Source organism: Anopheles nili, chromosome 3 (genome assembly GCF_943737925.1).
Source record: "Anopheles nili chromosome 3, idAnoNiliSN_F5_01, whole genome shotgun sequence".
Lineage (NCBI taxonomy): Eukaryota > Metazoa > Arthropoda > Insecta > Diptera > Culicidae > Anopheles > Anopheles nili.
The window spans coordinates 45,521,673-45,543,715 of NC_071292.1; the positions used below are offsets into that span (position 1 = coordinate 45,521,673).

The 22,043-nt window shown below is 38.7% G+C and overlaps 1 protein-coding gene across 1 annotated transcript in view; it reads right to left on the minus strand.

Moving 5' to 3' along the window:
• Positions 1-14,480: 14,480 nt before the first annotated feature.
• The window catches only part of LOC128722667 (protein furry), a 34,629-nt gene continuing 27,066 nt past the window's right edge, over positions 14,481-22,043 (minus strand). The window contains exons 23-25 of the mRNA XM_053816343.1: positions 18,038-19,443; positions 17,667-17,920; positions 14,481-15,721 (exon numbers count right to left, since the gene is read on the minus strand). Coding sequence (XP_053672318.1) covers positions 15,342-15,721; positions 17,667-17,920; positions 18,038-19,443 — 2,040 coding nt within the window. The 3' untranslated portion in view covers positions 14,481-15,341. The remainder of the gene's footprint in view (positions 15,722-17,666; positions 17,921-18,037; positions 19,444-22,043) is intronic.

Sequence of the window (22,043 nt, forward strand, 5' to 3'; positions counted from 1 at the left end):
TTACGTTCTGCCTTATTCAACAGCCCGACACCATGTGTTTGTTATAAACGATCTATTTTATTTTTTTCGCTGGTTTAAATTAACCACTTATCATGTAATTTATTGCTGTTATATTTTTAATGATTCGCATTTTAACATCATTTACTATGAGTACGAGGGATTACATCGAACTGTGGTATGTTTTGGCTAAAAATCTCCCCATAGATGGCAGTGTAAAAGAAATGGCGAAACTTTTCAAACGAATGCTGTTTGAAATGTTTCAGTTTTTCCCGAACGTTAAGTGCTAGTATTGTTTTGACTATTCAACATTTTCATGAATATCCGATCCTTTTCACACATCATATCCGGAAATTAGTCGCATACATAGATATTTTGGAAATTGGTCAAGATATTTAAGCCAACTTACCATGTATGAAAGTGATAAAAATATATTAAATGAGTTGTATGATGTGAGCTAACAAGCAAAGGCTGGTCATGCTTTATATTTTGAACATGACATATAATAATCTGGTTATACAAAAAATCACTTATTTGAAGTACCTCGCTACCATGCCATTTTAATTGGACACAACAAGCGTACGTTATTTTGCTCCATTTTAAAAAATGTCGATTTGAATCTCCTCAGATTAAAAAAGCTCACAACATCAAAACATTGATCTACTATCGACTAATGTTTGTTCAAGTCATAATTTTAAACACGTTCAAGCATATCTTAGTCCTAATCAATTGATCCAGTAACAAGCTTATCAGTTGGTACAGTAAGGATTAATTTAACAATGTATCTAAAGAACGTATGTCACGTGATGATTTTATGTACCATGTGATATTTATTTATTATATTTGATTTTACATCCTCAAGATGCAAATAGGGATTTTAATTAGAAGATACTTTTCCTGATATTGGTTAAACAACGTGAAAAACAATGTAAGCAACGTAAACTGATAACATGACGGTAATCAACGGGCACGGGCTTCCGTGGGCAGTCAAGTTCGTAGCAAAGGAGGAAATAATGCACACAAGCGCGAGCTTATCTGTATAGCATGTACCCAGAAGCACATGTAAGAATTCTAAACGGTGCTTTTCATATTTTTAGGATGCCCGGATGTGTACAGAAGAAAATTTGTCTGCCACTGCACGGGCAACATAGAGAATCGAGAATGATGTACTTCATCTGACAAAACGACCTAGTTATAGGTTTACATCCAGGCAGAAAGCTAGTTGCTGAAGGTTTTCAAAAATGAATAGGTGATGGACTGACCATTGACGGATGGTTTGAACGAAATAAGAATTCATTTTCGAGGTTGATTACACATGTTACGCTTGATATGAAATAAAATATAAATAATTAAAATACATACATACGATGGAGTGATTTTTAATTGAAACTTACGCATGTTTGAACAGTCTTTTTTATTAAAATACATGTTTTAGTGAAATTACCGATGCACGCTGCATTTGCATATTTACTTTCGTTCTCATTTTGTCTAATTAATTTCTATGCCATAACACACATCCATGCAAGCATGCCTGATCAAATAATAAAACAAATTACGTTTTGATCTTCATGCGCGCTGTGGGACCCTTGCTGCTTCATTTAGCAGTCGATTGAGAACTGAGCGGCTTTAGATGAAAAGAAAACGAAACTTTGCCATAAGCTAATCGTATTAAATATTATTTCAATAATCCGAATCGGGTTGCAGTGCAGCAAAAACGTTAGGAATAATAATATGCATGAAATAAAATTGGCATAATAAAATAAAAAGAGAGCATTTAGAGCTTTTTATGTGCAGACATAAGGGCACATAACCTTATCACCATTTACAAGTGCTGTTGTGGTCGCGTGGGAGTCCACGTATCCATCGCAAAGGCGAGCTTTGATGAAAAGTTTTCCCATCAACACCTTCTTTGAGCTTAAACGATACTGCGTTTCGTATACTATAATAGTGAGCTGATGCATTTGAATTGCGACTTCAAACATAGTTTCTGCATTCACATACTTATCACAGATTAAGTCAAACGTCGAAATCGTCTGGGAATGCCAACTAATTGAGAAGTTATGTTTCTCTCATTTGCCTCGTGCATTCATTGGGGATGCTAGACGAACGAACGAAAACGACATAGTTTCAAAATGTGATACACATCTTTTGAATGAAATATAACGCTGGTTAACTGTTTGATAATCAACAATGTTGATGCAGTTGATTAATTTCATCGCACATATACCTGGTTTGCATGAGAGTTACATGTCCTTCGCTTGGTTTACTAAAAAACTTCACCAAACATCAACGCTACCACGCTACCGGTTCGTACAGTTAATCGAAAAGAACCTCGCTTCTCGCGTGCATATTAAAATATTCACAAGTGCCTTCAGACCGTCTGCCGGATGCAACGGGTACTAGAAGGATCATTGAACGTTTTAACGCGCTAGCCGGAAGGATCTTTTTCTCGTGCTGTATCAGCGAATAATATTGATTTTTCCGTGGATGTGTTTTTGAAATATGATGTGAAGCTGGCACACTCTTACCAAAAGCAGCTTTTCGACACACACACACACGATTATTCTGGAATGATTTTTTTTTCTGTAGCGGAAAAGTGTTTTATCTAGCTGCATGCAAATTTAACCATTGTGTATTTCATTGTTTCATTTGAAGGTGATATGTAGTAACGAACAATCGTTAGTTGAATCTTTGGTTGAAACAGCTGAAATGTGATAAAACGGAATTAACTGTGGAAACGGAACGAATGGAAGAAAAAAACTTAGAATAAAATTTACTGTAACTTTATCGATGTACATCGAAAATATAAGGCGAAATTATGATACTGTCGTCCATGACACGGGAAATCCTTATAAGGTTATATAAAATAAAACCTAGAAATGATACATCGAAAGATTTCATTACATGTACATTTTGTTTTTTTTCTTTCTTCAAATTGTACACTAACTGAATTGAGAATATCATTTCACAGGATCACAAAATAGTGACCAACACCAATCAGTGACAAATGTGCATTTTGAAAGCAATTGTGACCGTGTAAAATGGTTGGCCATTGACCTGTTGATCTGCCATCAAATACATTCGCGTAAGATTGTATCTTCATCTTATAAATGGCTGCAATAAATCATGTATCGAATGTCCATCTCAGGTAGGATACGTAGAATCCGTAGGCTATAGTGGCATGATGAATTAAACGTCTCGAATTGCAATATTCGCCATGACGCTTGTGTCGCCGCGATATTAACAAGCCAAGCTTTCAATCAACCATCTGCTTTTTTCCATATGTCGTTCCTCACAGTTGGATGAAATTAATAATATAGCGGTTATCGAAATATTTCTCGAAACTTGAATATCAAATGTTTGTTTTTGTCGTTTTATTTTTAAAACACTTAGTTGAGGAAATGTTTAACATAATGATTATAAGCCTATCGCAGTATAATATTTATCGCAGGAAAAAAAGATATCAATGAACACGTAGAAAATCCATTATCGAAATATCAGCACACAAAAGCCGGCATACGAAACACCAATCTGCAGCCGGCCGTTGAGCAGACAAAGACAAACACTTGTCAAGAATGATCGTTAATATCTTGAATTTATTATCCTTCCGAATTGATCTGAACGAACGCTCTTGTTTGAGTCACTGTCAGCGATCACAAACAATAATTGACCCATGAAGCCATTGACGTGGACGTGATGTTTTTTTGTTCCTCATGTTTCTCGGAAGCTTTCCAAGGCAAGAAAGCTCCTTTATTCCTTCATGTATACATTCGCACATAAACTAGCGTCGCTGGCGTCGCAACATATTGAGCATGGCGAACAACTTGCATCATAAATCAGGTCTACGTCGTGCATGGGAATATATTTGCGTTTTTTTTTGCGTGACTGAAAGGGGGTTGATAAAACAAACAAACACACAAAAAATACAGTGAAGAACCAGAAAGTGGAAGAGTGAACAATTTCACTGACGACAGTTTGGCTAGCGCCAAACGAATGGTTCCAATAAACACGTTCCCGCAAGCTTCACAAGCGAACTGTAGCGAATCGAGAATGAAGCAAACTCGTTCGAATTCGAACCGACAGTGCGGAAGAAAAGTTGATGATGTGATGAACGACCCATTAAAATATGCTTCGCTTCGCTGGTGGAAATTCGACGGTCGTGTCGGTTACGCTGGGAGCAATTGCTGGAGGAACAAGGGACCAAATTTACATGCAGCACAGTCCGAATGTCCACCAGAAGTGATTTAAGGATTTTCCGACCACCGTTCCAACGGTGAAGCGTTGCGTGATCCTGGCTTGGTGTTGCGGTTGTGCGATATCAACGCCAATAACGTAAATTCCGTGCATGAGGAGAGGTGATCCTCAACCACGTAATAGAAGCTGTTCGTTTGCTCCTCATGCACGTGGCCACCTGTTACCGGGTGGGATATAATTTTGGTTTGAATTGTAGCAAAGTAATTAAATATATGCTACTCATGCTTGCTTTTTTGCGATGCCGATTACGTTCATTAATTTATTTCATGGTCGATACACAGCTCAGCGAGCGGTTTTCTATGTGATTTTGATGAGCTCTGGTCCTAAAGTGGATACTGTAGATGCCAGAAGGACAACAAATTAGGAAATATGGTACTAACGAGTACAACGGAAAGCATAACGGAACTCCTAATAATAGATCATTTAATAGAGAATGGCTTATACATGGGGCGAGCAAAAAAAAAAACGATCAAATAAAGCTGTTATGCCAAACGTTTTTCAGGTAATTAGCATATCCGAATGTGGTTTTACTAGCTTTACGAGAACATAGCTTTGTATGCTTAAACGAGTCTAAATAGCCACATTATGATGAAAACCACACTCTATGATATCAACCACGATGCTGTAATGAAAAATATCTTAAGGAATTCCTTTGGCCATAAAAATAGAAAGAAGGATTTGAAATTTCGTAAGAAACATGAGATTTTATGACAAAAAGATGTTAAAGCTTACAGCTTAATGTTTTATGTCTTAGATGTTTTAAGCAACAGGGTTTAGATTGATTATTGATCCAATGGTATGCACATGAGGAAGGAAACCATCAGCAATTTCAGGAACGCATGCTTTGGACTCCCTTAACCTTCAGCATCATCTAATGAATAATTATTGTTCATTAGCTACCGAATGACATTACTTGTACGATTAGTTTCCTACACTGTGCCAATAGTATCGTCAGCGTACGGTGGTTGAGCGAAAGTCGTCTGAAAGTGAATGCCTCTGGCTTTGAAAGGATGAGCGAATGTATAGATTAAAGGGAATAATGTAAAAGGTCTCAATTATAAACTAGATAGGTGCACTTTTCGAACCCATTAGGCACGAGAGTTGAACATGGAATTTGCGACCACATATTAAGCTTTACCACATTTCATACACGCTTTTTCATTTCGTCAATTATTTTTACATTCTTTCAGTGATCATTTATTTAGAGCGTAACATATCATGTTACTGCTAGTATACTCTAATTTTTTGAGAAATGGTACTCCACATATTCTTCACAACGATCGATAAACTCGTTCGTGCCTAAATCTTTCTAAATATTTGCTAATCTCCCTTTCTCGGCGTCTGCAAAGCATAATCTCTTAGCTATACCTTTCACACCTGCTACAAACCGGCTATGACTTGATATGTTAAATTTTAATTAAATCGGTTGCCATTTGTATTCTCCACCCAATAATAAAACCCCTTGGCGTTCCATCGATGCGTAATTACGAGTATCACCTTTACTATTTCTTGTACTATTCTTTTTCACCAACTCAACCACCATTACAACCTCAACATCCATAATTCGGCATTGTAGTTACATGGGATTCGGCATTGTAGTCGTTTGTGATATAAAATCCAAATGGCCATTAATGTTTGTTTCATGGTAGTACAAATTGAATGAAAGTTTTTGAAATTATGCCAACATTGTTTGAAATTAATGACCCCAAAAGTGTTGCTTAAGTATTGCATTTTCTTGTGAGTTTTTAGACTATTATTTTATGGTGATTTAAAACGCAAAAATAAATAAAATATCAGGTAAAAAATTTAACACAACATAAACAATAGCGTGCGACGAAATTTCCCCGTGGAGTTAACTTTCCAAGGTATCAAAAAACAATCGTAAAACTGTAAAAACAGCAAAAACAAAACTCATAAACCACTACACCCACCCAGGTGGATGACCCATTTTTACCTCCATCATATCTGCGCCCGTTCGGGTAGTTCGAAAGTAATTGACCTTCCTGCCGAGCAAATAATGAGCTCTCCAAGAACTTTCTTTATTAAACTGGTGAAGCGTTTACCAAAGTGCTCGAATTTCCTGCCATCAACCGCAACAATTGCACCGCTGTGCCTAACCGAGAACCAATACGAGCCAATCAGCCACGGCCTATCGATCTCGTGTTAGCCAGGACCGGCCTTTGATGATCCTAGTTCACGCGTAAATAGCGTCAAATTAAGCCGCCAGCTTTCGAGCCGTGCACTACCGTGGGGCTGTGTTTAACGCTGTCACTAACTTGGCATCATCAATCATGCCCAATGGCTAGCAATGTTTATCAGCAAACCGGAACTCTCGAACCGACGGGATCTGCTCTCGTCGAGCAAGTTGAGCGTCATTTCCGTCCCCAGTTCTCAGTAAGCAGATGATGCCTGCGATAGACTGTTTGAACAGCAGAGACGTTTGAATTCGATGTTTCAAATTTTTTGTTGTTGGTTTTCCGGAAACAGTTTTTTTCGTTTTGTTTTGATAAAGCAAAGATGTGTTTCAGTATCAGCATCAATCAGAAAAAGAATAAATAAACAAAGCCGCTGGCCGTTGATAGCGGTTCTAAGAACGCTAAAGCAACGCTTTAACATGAGTTAAAACCAATCACGAACATCACGTGGCTTAGGTAGAAAAGATTTGGTAAAATTACTAACAAATTAAACAATGAAAATACCAAAAATACTTACAGGATACTTTGAATTGAAATATATATTTATATATAACCGTATTCGTGAGCTTCATGAAGTTGCCTTACATTATATAATAATCTCATTTCATCAAGCATATTCTAACTGTAAATGTTTATACCACATCAAATCATGTTGAAGCAATTGTTGGCCGATCTCTTTATGTTTTTCAAGAAAGCTTTCACTGCCATTTTGGCGCCCTATAAATATTAGCCTTAAAAGTTTCATTCGAGTAACAATATTTCCTTTCATTCAAGTGGCACCACCGAAAGAAAAATAACACTCCTATCCCTCTACTTTAGCGAATGAATAATAGGATGTACTTTGGATAAGATACATTCGGTAGCATTTCTATCATTCTTGTTTTGCGATCGATTTAAATTCATGTGTCCACGGAGACCTAAACCAATTGTAGAACAATAATTGGTTGTCTGTAATTCTTGTCCTCGTGCTTAAGACTACAATTGGTTATTTAGCACAGTATCGAAAAAAAAAACAGTCATGTATGTTGGGTTAAAGATTCAATGCGACAGTAGAATATGAAACAAAAAACTCGTGTTTAATCCACTGCCAAAGACACATGTTGACTTGTTCGAAAACGGCACATGAAACGATAAAGTTGAACAACTGACCATTATCCTTCGTCAAAAAAGCCGATCTGAGGCCGGACCGGCAAAAGAGTCCATCTTGTGGCAGTAAATTGTAGTCACCTGCTTCAAGTCGTGTCACCTGGTACCATGTTCATTTTTTTTTGTGCAGAACTGTTCCAGAGAACCCTTTTCATTTGATCACTACGCTTCTCGAAAGGTACATTTCCCGAGAGGGTACATGTAGTACAATTTGCAGTACAATCATTTCAAACTCCCTCAATTCGACATGCGCCTAGTTTCGATATGCGCCATCTGAGCGATAGCGAAACGATGCTTTTTCTGGGAAAGGCTTCAAACAATGCCGACAGTATGTCAATCATATTTTCCAATGAATGTAGTAAACCAACTATGAGTTCGAAATCGACACATGATAGAAAGTGACGGTGAACTATGCAATTTTCAAGATAATGCTTGTGTGATTGGATGAACATTTTGTGAATAATTAGTGACGATTTTACTCATCATAAAATAAATTGTGTATTTTGTGTAAGATATTCTAATTGTACAAGAAACATTGCTTCAAATGATAAAAAACTGTTGGACTCGAAATAAGTATACAACAGTGAGTGAAAAAAAAACCCTCCAACATGGGTTAAAGGATAAACTAATTGTAACCCCTAGTACATGATTAATTCAACGGATAATTCTTCCTAGGTTAAACAAAAGACTCATCCCAGCACGGCATGGAAGCAATAAAGCGACCACAAAAACCATCACCGTACACTTTTGTGTTCATCAATTCTTTCGTTCTCTGAAACACAATTTGTAAGCAAAAACATGCCACCACCATTACAATGGTTATGCGAAGCGGTCGAAAGGTATTGACAAAAAAGGGCCAGGTGTGATGATGATGTTTTTGGTCTAATTCGTTAATGAATATTATTTTTCGACCCCTTGTTATGGTGATGCTGTTGCAGCACTGGGAAGTATCTGGATTTAGATAAACTACAAAAAAGCAACATTTTAAGAACGATCCACAATTTAGTGAAACTTGGTAAGAGTGATTCTATAAACATTTTGATACGTCGAGCAATGGTACTGGCTACAGTATAATAAAAAATCATCTTATACTAGCTGTTCAATTTCAGAACATCCTGCGTAACAGAAAAAAAATGAAAATTATTGTAATATTACTCAAACAAGTTTCATAGTTTGAAAAGGAAATGTACGCCACTTATCCAATGCAATTTAAAACATGATGCAACATAAAAAAGCAAAAATAAAAAACAAAAAGTTATAAGCACACAATTACTTAAGTAGTAACGAAATTCAAAACCAGAGGGATAGAACAGGTATTAATATCATATTTATTATCAGCACCCTGGGCATGCCAAGTAGTGCGGCTCGAACCATCTCCAAACGGTGCTGGGGTGTTACATCTGCCACAAAACTACTCAAAAAGAAGTCAAGTTCAGGCATGATACCCGGCTAGCGTTTACACAACGTAAATAAGAACAAATTTCACTCTGCCGTGATCTACAAACATCGTTGAAGCAGAGAAAGAGAGAGTGAGAGAGAAAGCGCGTGGATGAAGCCACGGAAAATAAATAGGCAAAGTAGGAAAACAAAAACTAGCCAGGGCCATCGTGGCCGGATACTACGCTTAATCGGACGCCACTCGCCGTAAGAGGGTGAGCAAGCATGAATAATAAGTGGAAATTATGTTTATCGTTTAGTTTACCACTAATGGAAGCAATTCGTGCGCTTCTTTGTATTTTGACCGCTGCTACTAGTATAGCTTCATAATTGTAAGGGAGGGCACAACACTGTAATGAGTTCACAGGTTAACACTAAACTAGTGCCAGGATTAGTAAACGTTTTCTAGTTTGTTATGTTTAAAGCCGTATCGTGTGTACCAAGTGAAACATGTTATCGTAATAATATTGGGCCTACATAATAATCTAAAACGTAATATTTTTATCAACCTTTGCCATAACGGCAGAATAATTAAAATTCAAGTCATAATAACATTCGTATATTTTAATAGCAATGCAAACAAAGTGAATTTTAAACAAGGTAGATAATTCGCTTAAGTATTTTTAAACGAAGTAAATAAATCGCTTATACCTATGCAATAGCTCAAACACTAGGTACCCTAGTAGTACTTAGCCCACGTGTATGCAACTGTTCAAGGGGTCACTAGCATGTCGACACGCATTCAAACATCGCTAATGGGGCTTAGTCCTGGTAAGTTTGGCAATCAGAAAGGTAATCTACAGCACGGTTTCGGTGTTCTATTGTCTGCTAAAAGATTAGTTTAGACAACAAACCGTGTGACGAGGGAAGTTTTTGTTACATTCTTACGCTATCTGTAAAAGAAGGATGCTCTAAAAGGAAGGATGCAGGTGAAATGTTTGCTTGTCGAAGGGAAACTTATCCTCCAAAGCGTGTTTGTGGACTCTTTTGTTAACACACACACTTCTCAGAACAAATAATCATCTTTGACTCACACCAGCATGTTAAGGGTATGAAAAATGAGAGGAAAAGGTCTATATACTTTACGGATAAGAAGGCTACCGCTCATAAGGAGCCGACAAAGCAATGCCATGCTGTGATAATATAAATAAAAATAAGCTGGTTGAATTGATCTACAGGAAATTTTTTCTAATTTTCCGAATCATTGTTCAGCTACTCATGTTCATTAAAATGTAACATTTAATTGTAAATTAATAGGAAGGTGTACGAATTCATGTCACTTTTCCCCTTTTTGAACGGTATTTGAAGAACAATCCATCACTAAAAGTAAATGAAGCGACACATTCATGTGAAAACAAATTGATTGTAATTTCTGTACAACATATGCTACGGTAAATAACAAATGTTTCGCATTTTTTAGGAAAGTAGGGAGCGCGTTCAATCATCTCGACACGTTCCATTCGCTTCATGAAGGTCTGAATTTCATGCGGCATTGTGCAATAATTTTGTGTCTGCTCGCAGACAGTTTGCTACATATTTTTGTAATTATTTCTTTTTATTCCCAACCGATTAATTTATAAAAATCTGCTGCCGAATGCCATTCCACAGGAATACCCACAATATTCACCTTGCATTTGGTAAAGTAAATCGAAGCGTTAAACTCAAATCGTGTTTCACGACCAAACGTGCACAAGCTGGAATGTTTACAATTTTCATATCATGTGCGCCTCATCGAACGTGAAATGAAATTCGCGTTATGCTAGTTATTTTAAGAGCCAATACTGAAATTGTACAGGTTATGGTTTTTATGGAGGTTGATATTTTTTTCCAGCAGTGGTATGGTGTTTCAAGTGTGCCGTTTACCTGAAGTAAGGCTACGAATTTTCCGATACCAGCAGCATTTGAGTGGATGAAAAGCTATGAAAAGGATTACATTTTTTAAGGATACATGAATATGAAGATATACGTACACGAATATTAAGTTGTTTAGCTTCATCAATCTTGCATTGGCAACAGGTTGTTATTTTTGTGATATTATCAAAGTAAAAGCTCAAACATAAATGGATTTGTAGTGGTGTAATGTATGCTTTATTTTTTGCCAAATCTCTAGCTTAGTTAATGCAGCTCGCAAGTTGTAAACATGACCGACGCCAAAAAATTAGTGTCTTGAGCGATTGTTAAGATAACATTCAAAGACACGCTATTTATAGAGCATCATACATCACAATAGCACGCTATTTTCGGGGAGCAATCCGTACCGGCTTTTCTGGGTATTTCATTTGAAATAATTTTTCCCAAACACCTTCCCCATGGCAACGGCAAGGATTACTCCGATCAGGGATTCAACCAAGAAACGTCAATTTAATGCCAGAAGCGACGCAAACTTTTCCCACCAACACACAGGGAATGGTGCGGGTGTTTCGCCCCCTGGCGAATCAAATCTTGATTAATCAATGATTTTTTTTTCCTTATCCGTTGGCGAACAGCACCGAAAAGAAATCATCTTAGCATCGCATAATTACTGGTATATCTAGTGCAGTTTCAAGAACTAGAAACGCTTGAAAACGAACGATTATTAAAACTCCGAAATTGATTGCAGCGATTCGAGTAAGTTGTATGATCCGTGGTATGTGCGAGTGTGTAGCGATGTTTAGCTCGAACTCAATTAAAATAGCTTTTAAGTCACAAGCCGCTTGACGGTACGATTAGAAGGACAGGGCATAATCGAACATCCTCAAACTACACGCACACGGGCACAGCCCGATGGCGTGGAATGAAATTGTCTTCCCAAACTTCAATTTATTAACACCATCTGCGCCCTTTCCGTTTGCCGGGCGGTGTAATTTGCGTGTAATGGAAAAGTTTATGCGCCGCTGAGATGCACGTGTAAGCTGTAAGTGGCAGAATACATTAAGGTGGTTGTCACCGCCGGGAAAATGTTGTGTCTAGGAATTGATAACGTACGTACCATGCGTCTCGGTGACGAGTTGCGATGAAAATTAACTTCTTGTCCTTGTTTGGGGAGCGGCCAACTGTCACGAAATCAGACGCGTTGACAAACGGCCGACAAATTTGGAGCTATTCGTCGCTGCCATTTCGGTGCTCTCTCGCTCTTTGGTTTGGTTCGCTATTTTAAAGCTCAAAGCTTCGTCGTAAATGGCTCAATGACTCGTTGTGCGGTCAAGGCTTGCCTTGTTTTTCAAAGGTTTCTATGACTAGAAATGTTTCACGTCGCTGGACAGTCAGTCCTGCGTACGGGGGGCCAAGCTCCGTCGAGCTATTTGAACGAGTTATTTTAAAGTGGTAACCTTTAAAACAAGCGCACGCTGGGGTTTCCCGGATTCGACAATGTGACGGAGATTTATTTTCAAACATCGCAACTGATCCATGATTGGTATGCCCATAAAACAAAGCGAGCAGTAATCGATCATTGAATCTCTTTGCGTAAGTGATTGTGGTACCGTATTTTGTTCAATCGTTGGCCCGCTCGAGACCGGAATGCATTCAACCGGAAGGAGAAGCAAAACCACTCGTAGCTTATTGTAACGCTACACGGAACAATTGATTCGCATCCGTCCAAACTCCTGCCGGCATTCATCGCTGACTGCCGCGTATATCGTAGGCGAACTGGGCTGTACGTTCATTCATTTCCCACCAAACGATTCTCCTGCGTGCGGAAAAACGAAGTTACCCGACGCTGGCACGTTTTGAGGGAAAACTCTCCTACATTTTCCACCGTCTCCTTTGGCTTTCGAAGTAGGGGAGGCACTTCCCCGCTAAGGGATAAAAGAGGGATGGAAATGAACCCTGGGGTAGCTAGACTCGTGTTGCGTTTGATTTAAATTATGTTAAAAGTTCAAAAATTATTGTATTTCAGTGATAACTTATACTGCATTTATGTGCCCTGAATTTCATAATATATTCTTATAAATGTAATTTCAACTACTTTCGATAAGCATATACGTATACAAAAGCCATATCACGTTTGAATTGTTAACTTTTTTGAAATAAACACAATTTCCCCTCCAAGCAAAAGCTACTTGGAGAAGGCATGAACGTGAAAAACGAACACAGTTAGCCGTTCGGACGCGTCGTGCTTTCCCATAGTTATCTGTGTCCCCTAGCTGCTGGTAGCCGCGACATTTACTGAGCTGAAACATCGCCAGTCAGATGAACGGCAATAGTTATCCGTATGGTGACCACCGTCGTGGTTGATGTTATAATTCCAGTAGCGGAGAATAAAGTGAGCAGAATATTTCATTCTCCGGGTATGGTGCACGAAATATAATTAATCGTTCATTGTGGCTAAAAGAATGGGCAGGAAAAATCAAATTTGTTACTGAAATGGTTCATGGCGGAAGCAATATTTTGCACTTGCATTGCAACTGTGCTACCGGAAATCGTTGGCATTACTTTTTCCGAGGCTACCACGTAACTCATTATACGATTGATAAATAAGAGTGGTAATTTATAATGGTGGTATGCTGCACGCTCTCGCGGTTTTTGGCTTCTGAAGCAAATAAACATGCTGCTGTTTTTATATTTTTGCAAGCAACAAGCAATTGAGGCTCAGCAGTAATGCAAAGATGATTGATAAAAATGTTAAAACCGCTGAGCATATTTGTGAAAATTAGCAGTCTAAGTTGATATTTGTATTTAACAAAAGTATATGATAGTATAAACATAAATTAATGAAAGAATTTCATACATGAAAACTTTTTCGAGCGGAAGTTCTAGCGTGCTTTGTATAATTGAATTGTTCCCTTTCAAGGATACACTATTGCGAAATGGGTGAGCTTCTTTGCTTGTTATATACCTTCGGCACTACCGTTTTATAGAGCCACATGATGCGGTTAAAGTTTCTCGTAATGATGAACTTTATATTAAAGTCCCGTTTGAAGGAATGTCGCAGCGTTCACTGTATTAAAAGTTATGCCACGCAAATAAACCAGCAATAACAAATTACCGAAACAATGAGCTATTTGTTTGGCGTCCAAAGAATATATGAAATTCCAAGGGGGAAAACAATGCCATGCGAGATATCACATGCTCCGGAACTGACTTGAATTAATCATACAGCGCGTCGTTGTGAAAAGTGCGCTGAGCGTGCAGAGTAAACAAGAGTTTTTAAATTAAATTACTCGCGTTGAAAGCAGCTCCGTTTTAAGTTTATCTTTTGCACCATTACACACCCGGCAGTTGCTCTGCACCGTTTCGTTCCATTTCGAACGAAGATGTCAATTTATGCAATACTTGGTTAACAATCAGACCACCATAAGCAAGAAAAGGGAACGGAATATAGCAACGCAAGCTAAATGAGCTAAATAATTACAATTTATCGGAAACTTTGAATGAGTCGAACATTATTTACTAGCAAAAACAATTAAGTGATGTTCGGATGTAAAACTGGATGTTATGGAAAATTAAACCAACAATTTCATGTAGCCTTACTGCTCAGTTGAATTTATTTTACGTAAAGATGCTTATACAACAAAAGACTAAACATCAAACAGCGCATGGTGCACGTTTTATCTCACTCTTTTGTAGTTTTATTTTTTCGTCTGTTCAATCACCTGTTGCTTTCATATCCGCCACAGTTCAACTACTACACTCCGTATCTCTTGTTAACCTCTTCAGCCGGCGTATTAACGCTAATTGTCACAATCGATAAATAATACTAAAACACAGACTACACGGCCAGACGGCACTCGATAGTGGTCCGAGGCATGAATTGATAAATTATTAAAATGGAATCCAGAGTAATGCCCACCCGGCATCGTGCCTACTGACACACGCGTCTTTCTTCGCTCCGTTTCGATTCGATCTTCAAAGTTTGCATTTAACGGTTTACGTTGAATATGTTAGCATCTCGAAGACGGATCATCGCTTCGGATCATCACATTACTTGCGCGACTGCTCGGAAAGCCAGTCACGGTGTTCTCATTAAACTTCACAGAAAAAGCCGCGTTCACAGCAGAAAACGGGGAGAATAAATAAATTGATTTTCTGTTTTCGTACAACGATAAAATTCCTACCATCTTCTTTAACCATCGTTCGCTCGTCACACGCTCCGTTACTGAAAGCAAACGGGGCCGATTCGCTTGTCAAAGACATATCTAGAGCGGGGAGTAAAAAATGTGCCATTGCGGCATCCGAAAACCGAAAGGAAACCGAATTTGCAAGCAATAATTTCCACCCTCTGTACCCACCATTTGCCAGCGTTTTCTGCTCCCTTCTGCCGACCACAGTTGATCAGCATTATGTGCGATGGTGATTTAACGGGAGGGTGTCCAAGTCGGGCTTCCCGATGGCTTATAACGTCGTGATGATATCGACCGTGTCCTTGAAAGGATTTGTTGGTGCCAGCACGGTCGGTGGTGGCTGTGGTGGAGCTAGGCTGCTGTCCTGTGTCGCACCGCTTAACGAGTTTGTCGAGCTCACCTGAGTTCCTGCGTGGACATTGCCGACAACTCCTACTCCCATCATGTTGACACCTGTTCCACTAGAACCAACGCCACCGATCGCCACGGGAATTGTTGTCATGGTTGTCACGGTCGAAGAGCTGGAGCTCGTGTTGGCTTTCATGCTGATCTCCATGTTGGACAGGGCAGATGATACATGCAGCAGGTTTTCCATGAGAATTTGATAGATTTCACCAAGCTCAAATTCCGACCGAGATACGATAAATACATCTGTTGAAGAATGGTGGCAGAAAATGAATATGATTTTTTTTGCCAAATATCATATTTCAGCTATTTAAAAACGTTCAATTTTTTGATCCCCTTTTTAGCAAGCGCAAAAAGCTTTTGCGATTATTTTTTTTCAACCCCGTCGCAATACTGTTTACTTTTATTTTTTCTCTCCATCAGCCATGCATTTTATTTCAAACTGGTTTTACATTTCGGCCATGCACAAAATTATCAATCTGATGGATTTCCAATGAGGAGAGAGAATATGAATGGATTAACGCTCCATCCTTTTAAAAAATAGCACCGAAATATCGTGATTTTTCCGGTGCAATTTTAATTCACATCCATTACTGCACGAAAACACAGTTGATGTTAGTGTATGTACGAAAAGATAATCAAAGGGCCCAATAACGAGTGCACTAGAGGTACATTTTTTAAATAGAAATTAGTGCAAGCTCATTTGCGCTCAATGCAATCAAATGTTGAGTGTTTACAGCGAAAAATGTTTGCCTACAGCGCTGTGAGCGCACACAGAAAATGCCCCCACTTAAACGTGTGCTTTTTTCTCTTATCACATACAACATGAAAGACTCCATATCTATGATGTTCCATTATCAATGCAGCCTCTACATAAACATTGGAGACTCCCGTTCTAGGAAGTCTCTTGAAGAACTCTAAGAAGAGACATTTGAAGTGCGAACTCGTTCGCTATCAGACGGTGCCAACGGTAAATATGTTAATTTAATTTACATCAACTACGACTTCCAAGTGCGGCATGTCGCATTAATTGTTTTCAAAGAAAGATTCAAAAACGTATAATTCCAGACAACAGCTTTTGATAAAGTGATCTGTGAATCAGGTCAGCTTTAATCGACCCCGCGTCACCTGCGGTCAGAGTTAAACACTTTATCCAACATGCTACAGCACAGTGCCAAAAAGAAATTATATTTAAAGAAATCAATACTAAAAATTTAAAACATACTACGTAGCTCTTTAATAGCAGAATAGAAACGTATACATATTTAACTTAACATCATTAAGTATTCTTGATGCTAAATTAATGTATTAATAATATTTACCTAAATTAATAATAACATTTAAATACATCCCTGTTGCAATAGATAAATTCACGATGATAATTGAAACATTTCAAACATTTTCTAAAAGCGAAAAAATGAGTTTCAACAAGCTGGTCTGCCAAGGTTGCCGGAAGAAAATTTCATCCAGATCATAAATAACGTAAGATGTATTAAGGTGCATCCATCAGTCAACCTACAACATGCAAGTGTTCTTAGCGCACCTTGAAATACAAAGGAAACACAACAAAAAATATTTGCCGAGTCATTGGCGTGAAAGGTATAGTTTTACACACGGCAAAAAGAAGTCTTAAGAAGGCCGCAGGTTGATTTAAAGCGCCCTACATATTATTTGCACCGGTTTCGAATGATAGATGATGCTACATCTCCAAGGTTTCCCCAAGAAGGTGACGAGGCAAAATTATCTTTAAATATTGCCCAGCAATGCGTGTTACCTATTGCCGCTATACAAAGCGATATTGCAATTAAGTAAAAACTTTCCAGGTTCTCATACATTCCACTAAATTTAAACCATATGATATATAACTATCTAGCTATAATAGAAAACGTATTACTTTTAAATCCGCTTACAAACAAACTAGCAAATTTTGTTGAGCCAAAAAAACATTCACAGTAAGCTTGATGTGGAAAGAAAAAAGCTCAATGTTTCAGGTTCAACAATTTGCCGTTCTATTCTCTGCAAATCAATAAAAAAATCAGGGAAAAACTATCAACCGAAATATGATGAAATGAGGGGAAAACGAAAAATACGTAAACGTAATACGAAACTGCGTGTTCTATTTTCATATGTTTAGAAATTTGATTCCAAATGGGTTACGTTATTGAATAAAGGAACAACGTTAAAAACTTACCGTTCCTATCTTTCGTCAGCCGATGGGCGTAAACGTTCAAAATAATTGATAAATCATCGACGGATTTTAAATCCGCACCAAGGTTGGTGAACAGTCCGTCACCAGCCCCGCAGGACACCGAACCGATAGTGGTGTTGCTGCCGGCAGAAGCATACATTAAACCAGCAGCGCCACCCCCGGAGAGGTTGTAGTTTGACGCCGAATGGTTTGATAGTTGTTTGTGCTGTTTAACATGATTTATGGCTGCCGTCCACCTGCGTTCAAAAGTTTTCAAACGATTATTATCACACACAATATAGCATCGCAATTGTGCAGAATGTAAATGGAAGATACACTTATACGTATAAATGAAACTAATTGTATTCTCTTACCGCTGGTTGTCGATGAGCTCGACCAGGATGTTCTCAAACTCGCTGTTATTCATCGGTAGCCCGGGCGAAGGAGTTGGGGTGTTTTCACCTTCCGTCGATGTTGACGTGTCTAAGGATTCCATCTCGGCATCATCAATACAACGAAGCAACGCTCCACGGACGGACATGTACAGATTGGAAAGATCTTGCATTTGCTCGTTCTGGCGCAGGTTCTGCACTACGCTGATAGCAATCTTATGATCAGACTCAATTAGCAACAGTAGCTGGAACATCAGCTTGTACAGACCACGCCCGAGATCCAGCAGCAGCTCGGCCGTGGCAGGATCCGTTGACGTCGATAGAGAAACGACTGCACTGGAGTTCCCGCCGGTACCCTCATTCGCCGAATCGATGTCCGACGTGAAAAGAGCAAGCTTGCAAGACGTCTTCACTTCATCCAGGCTATCCAGAACCGTTTCTTTTCGGTCGAAGAACGTTTCAAGGTGCTCCTGCACCTCCAGCACACCGTAGCGCAGGTTTTCAAAAAGCCGTGGCGTTGTCGCTAGACTTTTATGATACCAAATCTTCGGTGGATCACCGCGTGTAGCTAGCAGATCGGACAGCACGGATATACGATGACCGAGCTGGACACCGCACCCGGTGAAGTACCGCATGCATTCCTTGGAAATCGCGATCGATCGCCCCGTCAGTTCTTTGATCAGACGGAACATCTGGTTCAACAGCTCGGGCGCATGGGATGTTGGTTGGTTTACGAGCAACCCCACCAGATTTCGGCGCCACATATCTACGCTTTCGTCCCGTATGGGTCCCGCACGACCAAACGGATGCATACCCGGCAAATGCGGTGAAGCATTACATGGCGTGATATCGCCGAGATCACCGGCACTGGAGCCACTAGTGTCACTGCGCGATACCGAATCACGACGATGGCGTCGTTCCCGCAGACTCAAGCTCGTCGGAGGTCCACTAAGGTAAGCTGCTTTCGTGAATATTGGTCGCGGTTCTTCGTCCAGCGGAGATTCCGATTCGATCTCCTCGTCCGACGAGTCATCCGCATTGGGGCGTTTTCTACGATTTAGCACCGGTGTCTTTTCACTCAGACTTTCATCAATATTTGAGTGCGATGTTCGCGCCAAAGCCGCGGAGAATGAGTGGGAGTGTTCGTTTTCGCCCTCGGACAATGGGCGACGTCGCACGCCCCAGTTGAAGTTATCCGTTGATTCACCCTCGATGCTTTCGCTCTCGTACTCGAGGAAATCAAAGTCCTTAAACACGCCAAAGTCCGGTGCACCGTCGTCACGCTTCGAACCACCGCTCAGATCTTGTTGAGCACCCGAGGTCTCGTCTGTGCTTGATGCAGCTGACGATTGACGCTCCAGCAAGTCGGACGATTGGCTGAAAATGACCTATAAAACAGCACAAAAAAGAAGCGATATGATACTACATCACAGTCATGCCACTAATTTACATTCTAGCAGTAAATATATGAGTTTTGGAAGCTATAAAAGTTCATTACTGTGAGCCTGTGGTATATCCAATGAAGTGTATTTTACCGTAGCTTGGTTGAGCTGTGTTTGTGCAAAAGTGTAGTACGAATGGAAAAGTAAAACCAAAGCAAAATAAGATAGATACCAACACGAGACAACCCACTAAACCATATGTGGTTGCACAGGTCAAGGTGTCTTGCGTATATTTTCGCAACATTACATAGACCGTTGTTCCAGCCGTCATGAAACAAATTCTCTGATTCGCTTGAACAGAGAGATTTTCACAGATTATCTGGCAGCAAAAATGCTTGTCACACTCAAAAACAGAATATCTCGGAACGTATGCCGCTATTTGCTATAAGGGTATTTTGGGACACAGTTTCTTTTTGCGAATCATGCTTTGGAATCTTTTTGTTAAACAACATACCAATAGCACCAATTCCATTCGCATCTTTTGCAGATGTTCTCACGCCATTCTCTCAAATCCCGCGCAAATAACTGCAACTTGAAAAATTGATTGCGATAAATCATAGAAAGAAAAACAAATAATCACAAGAAAAAGATTATTGGAACTTTTTTCACTTATGCTGCCGGTATAACTCCGTAGTAAGCTCGAAGAGAAAAGAATCGGAGGTTTAAGTTAAAGCTGTGCAAGAAGTGACTATAATATGTAACTGGTCACCAGGAAAAATGAACCTATTGAATTCTGAATCATAAATCTTCCATTGTAACACACTGTCACTGTGGCTTGGAGGTCAAGTCGATAACGAAAACCATTTTTTGTCGTGCCTTTGCGCAGCATTCCTTAAATGCTTCCATTGCTTTGAAAACCGATTCCTGGATCGATTGAGATCCCGTTATCAGCTTTTTGCTAGTTGTTTCACTGATTCCCATAGTTGGAAATCCAGCTTGCACACAAATATCAATGCTGGTTGGGCTGTCGATTTCTCAAAACATTGAAACCATTCAACTGGACAAGTATTTATCAGCTATCTTCAAACGAAAACTTTCAAATCAAAGCTGCATGCGAAATGCAAGCTGATATTAGCTTGTTTTAATAATGTTAAATTGGTGAATGTTTAATACATTATCACCCACACATTTCCGCCAAGAACCCATATTAGTTGAGCAATGCATCAAATTGAAAATTGGTGTTTGAAATGATACGAAAAAACTATACACATTGTATGCACAAAAAAATCACATATGTTCGATAAAAAATTGTAAATAAACATACAAGTACAAGATGCTACAATTTTTAAAAACATATACGATGTACGACATGGCGTTTCGTTATTGCCCGTTGATTTTTTGATCAGCAAGACAATCAATCAACCGTATGAATAAATAAGCAGCTATTGTAGCCGCGTATCAACATTATTCAACAAAAGCTTGTGGAAGAGCTTACGGGCGTAAAAATGAATCAAATGTCCAAAGCTTTCGAAAAACAAAAAAAAAGTAGTCTATAATATTGAGGACGTTTATTTGATCAAACATTTTTATATAAATCCCGTTTTATAAGCAAATTTGGATATGATCAATCCAGCAAATACAGAGCCACAAAGCGATTTGTTTTCATCGATTTATGTTAAGTAATGTTTACTCGCAATCACTTGAATTATAAATTGAAAATAAAAAAAAAGAATTTACCAAAATGGAATTTCCATAAACAGTTCCTACAAATGCAATAAATACCAGAAAAGCAGGAAGGACAAAGACGTATGCAAACTAACATAAATTGACAAAAATTTGATTTGTGGAAACTAGGTAAAATTTTTAAATTGTGCCTTTTCAATTTATTTTTCAATAAAACAATGAAACAAAATGCTGCAAAACTTGTTCCAATTATCTTTACATTGGTAACGATATCTTCACAAAGTACAAAAGTAAAAATGTCAAAAATACTTTTTTTTGCTGAGCGATTTCAGAGCTGAGTATTTTATAACATATTTATATAAATATATATAAAATCAAAATATTAGCTGATTAGAATGGTGAATCAATATCCTTATGTAAAGTCAAGTATTTTACCTCGAAAATAATGGATTGATAAATGTTAATACAATATCGCACAGACTGCAATAACGCTTCTAGTCTCTGAATGGTGAGTGCCGCCCAGACAACGAACCGTTATTTTATAAATACCTGCAGTCTATTGCGCATGTAATCTTGGCATATTTTCAATATCTCTTATTTTATGAATTGACGGCTTCCCCACAGTTTCACAGTCTTCACTTGCTCTTTGTTATGTTTGCAGAAGAAGCTTGATAACCGTTATGCTGCTCATGATGGTAGCATACACATTTTTTTATCATTCTTTAACACTAGGTCAGCAGAATACCCAGTCAGTTGAGTACTCGCCCAGCAAATTTTATTCCCTCAACGGATTACACAGCTGAAAGCTTTAAATTTTGATACTTTCAGTAGGAACATAATTTTCTTCTAAATTAAAGTTTCGTCCGCCAAGAGTTTTTGTGAAAATATCTATCTTGTTTTTACCTTCAAAAATTTCATTTGAA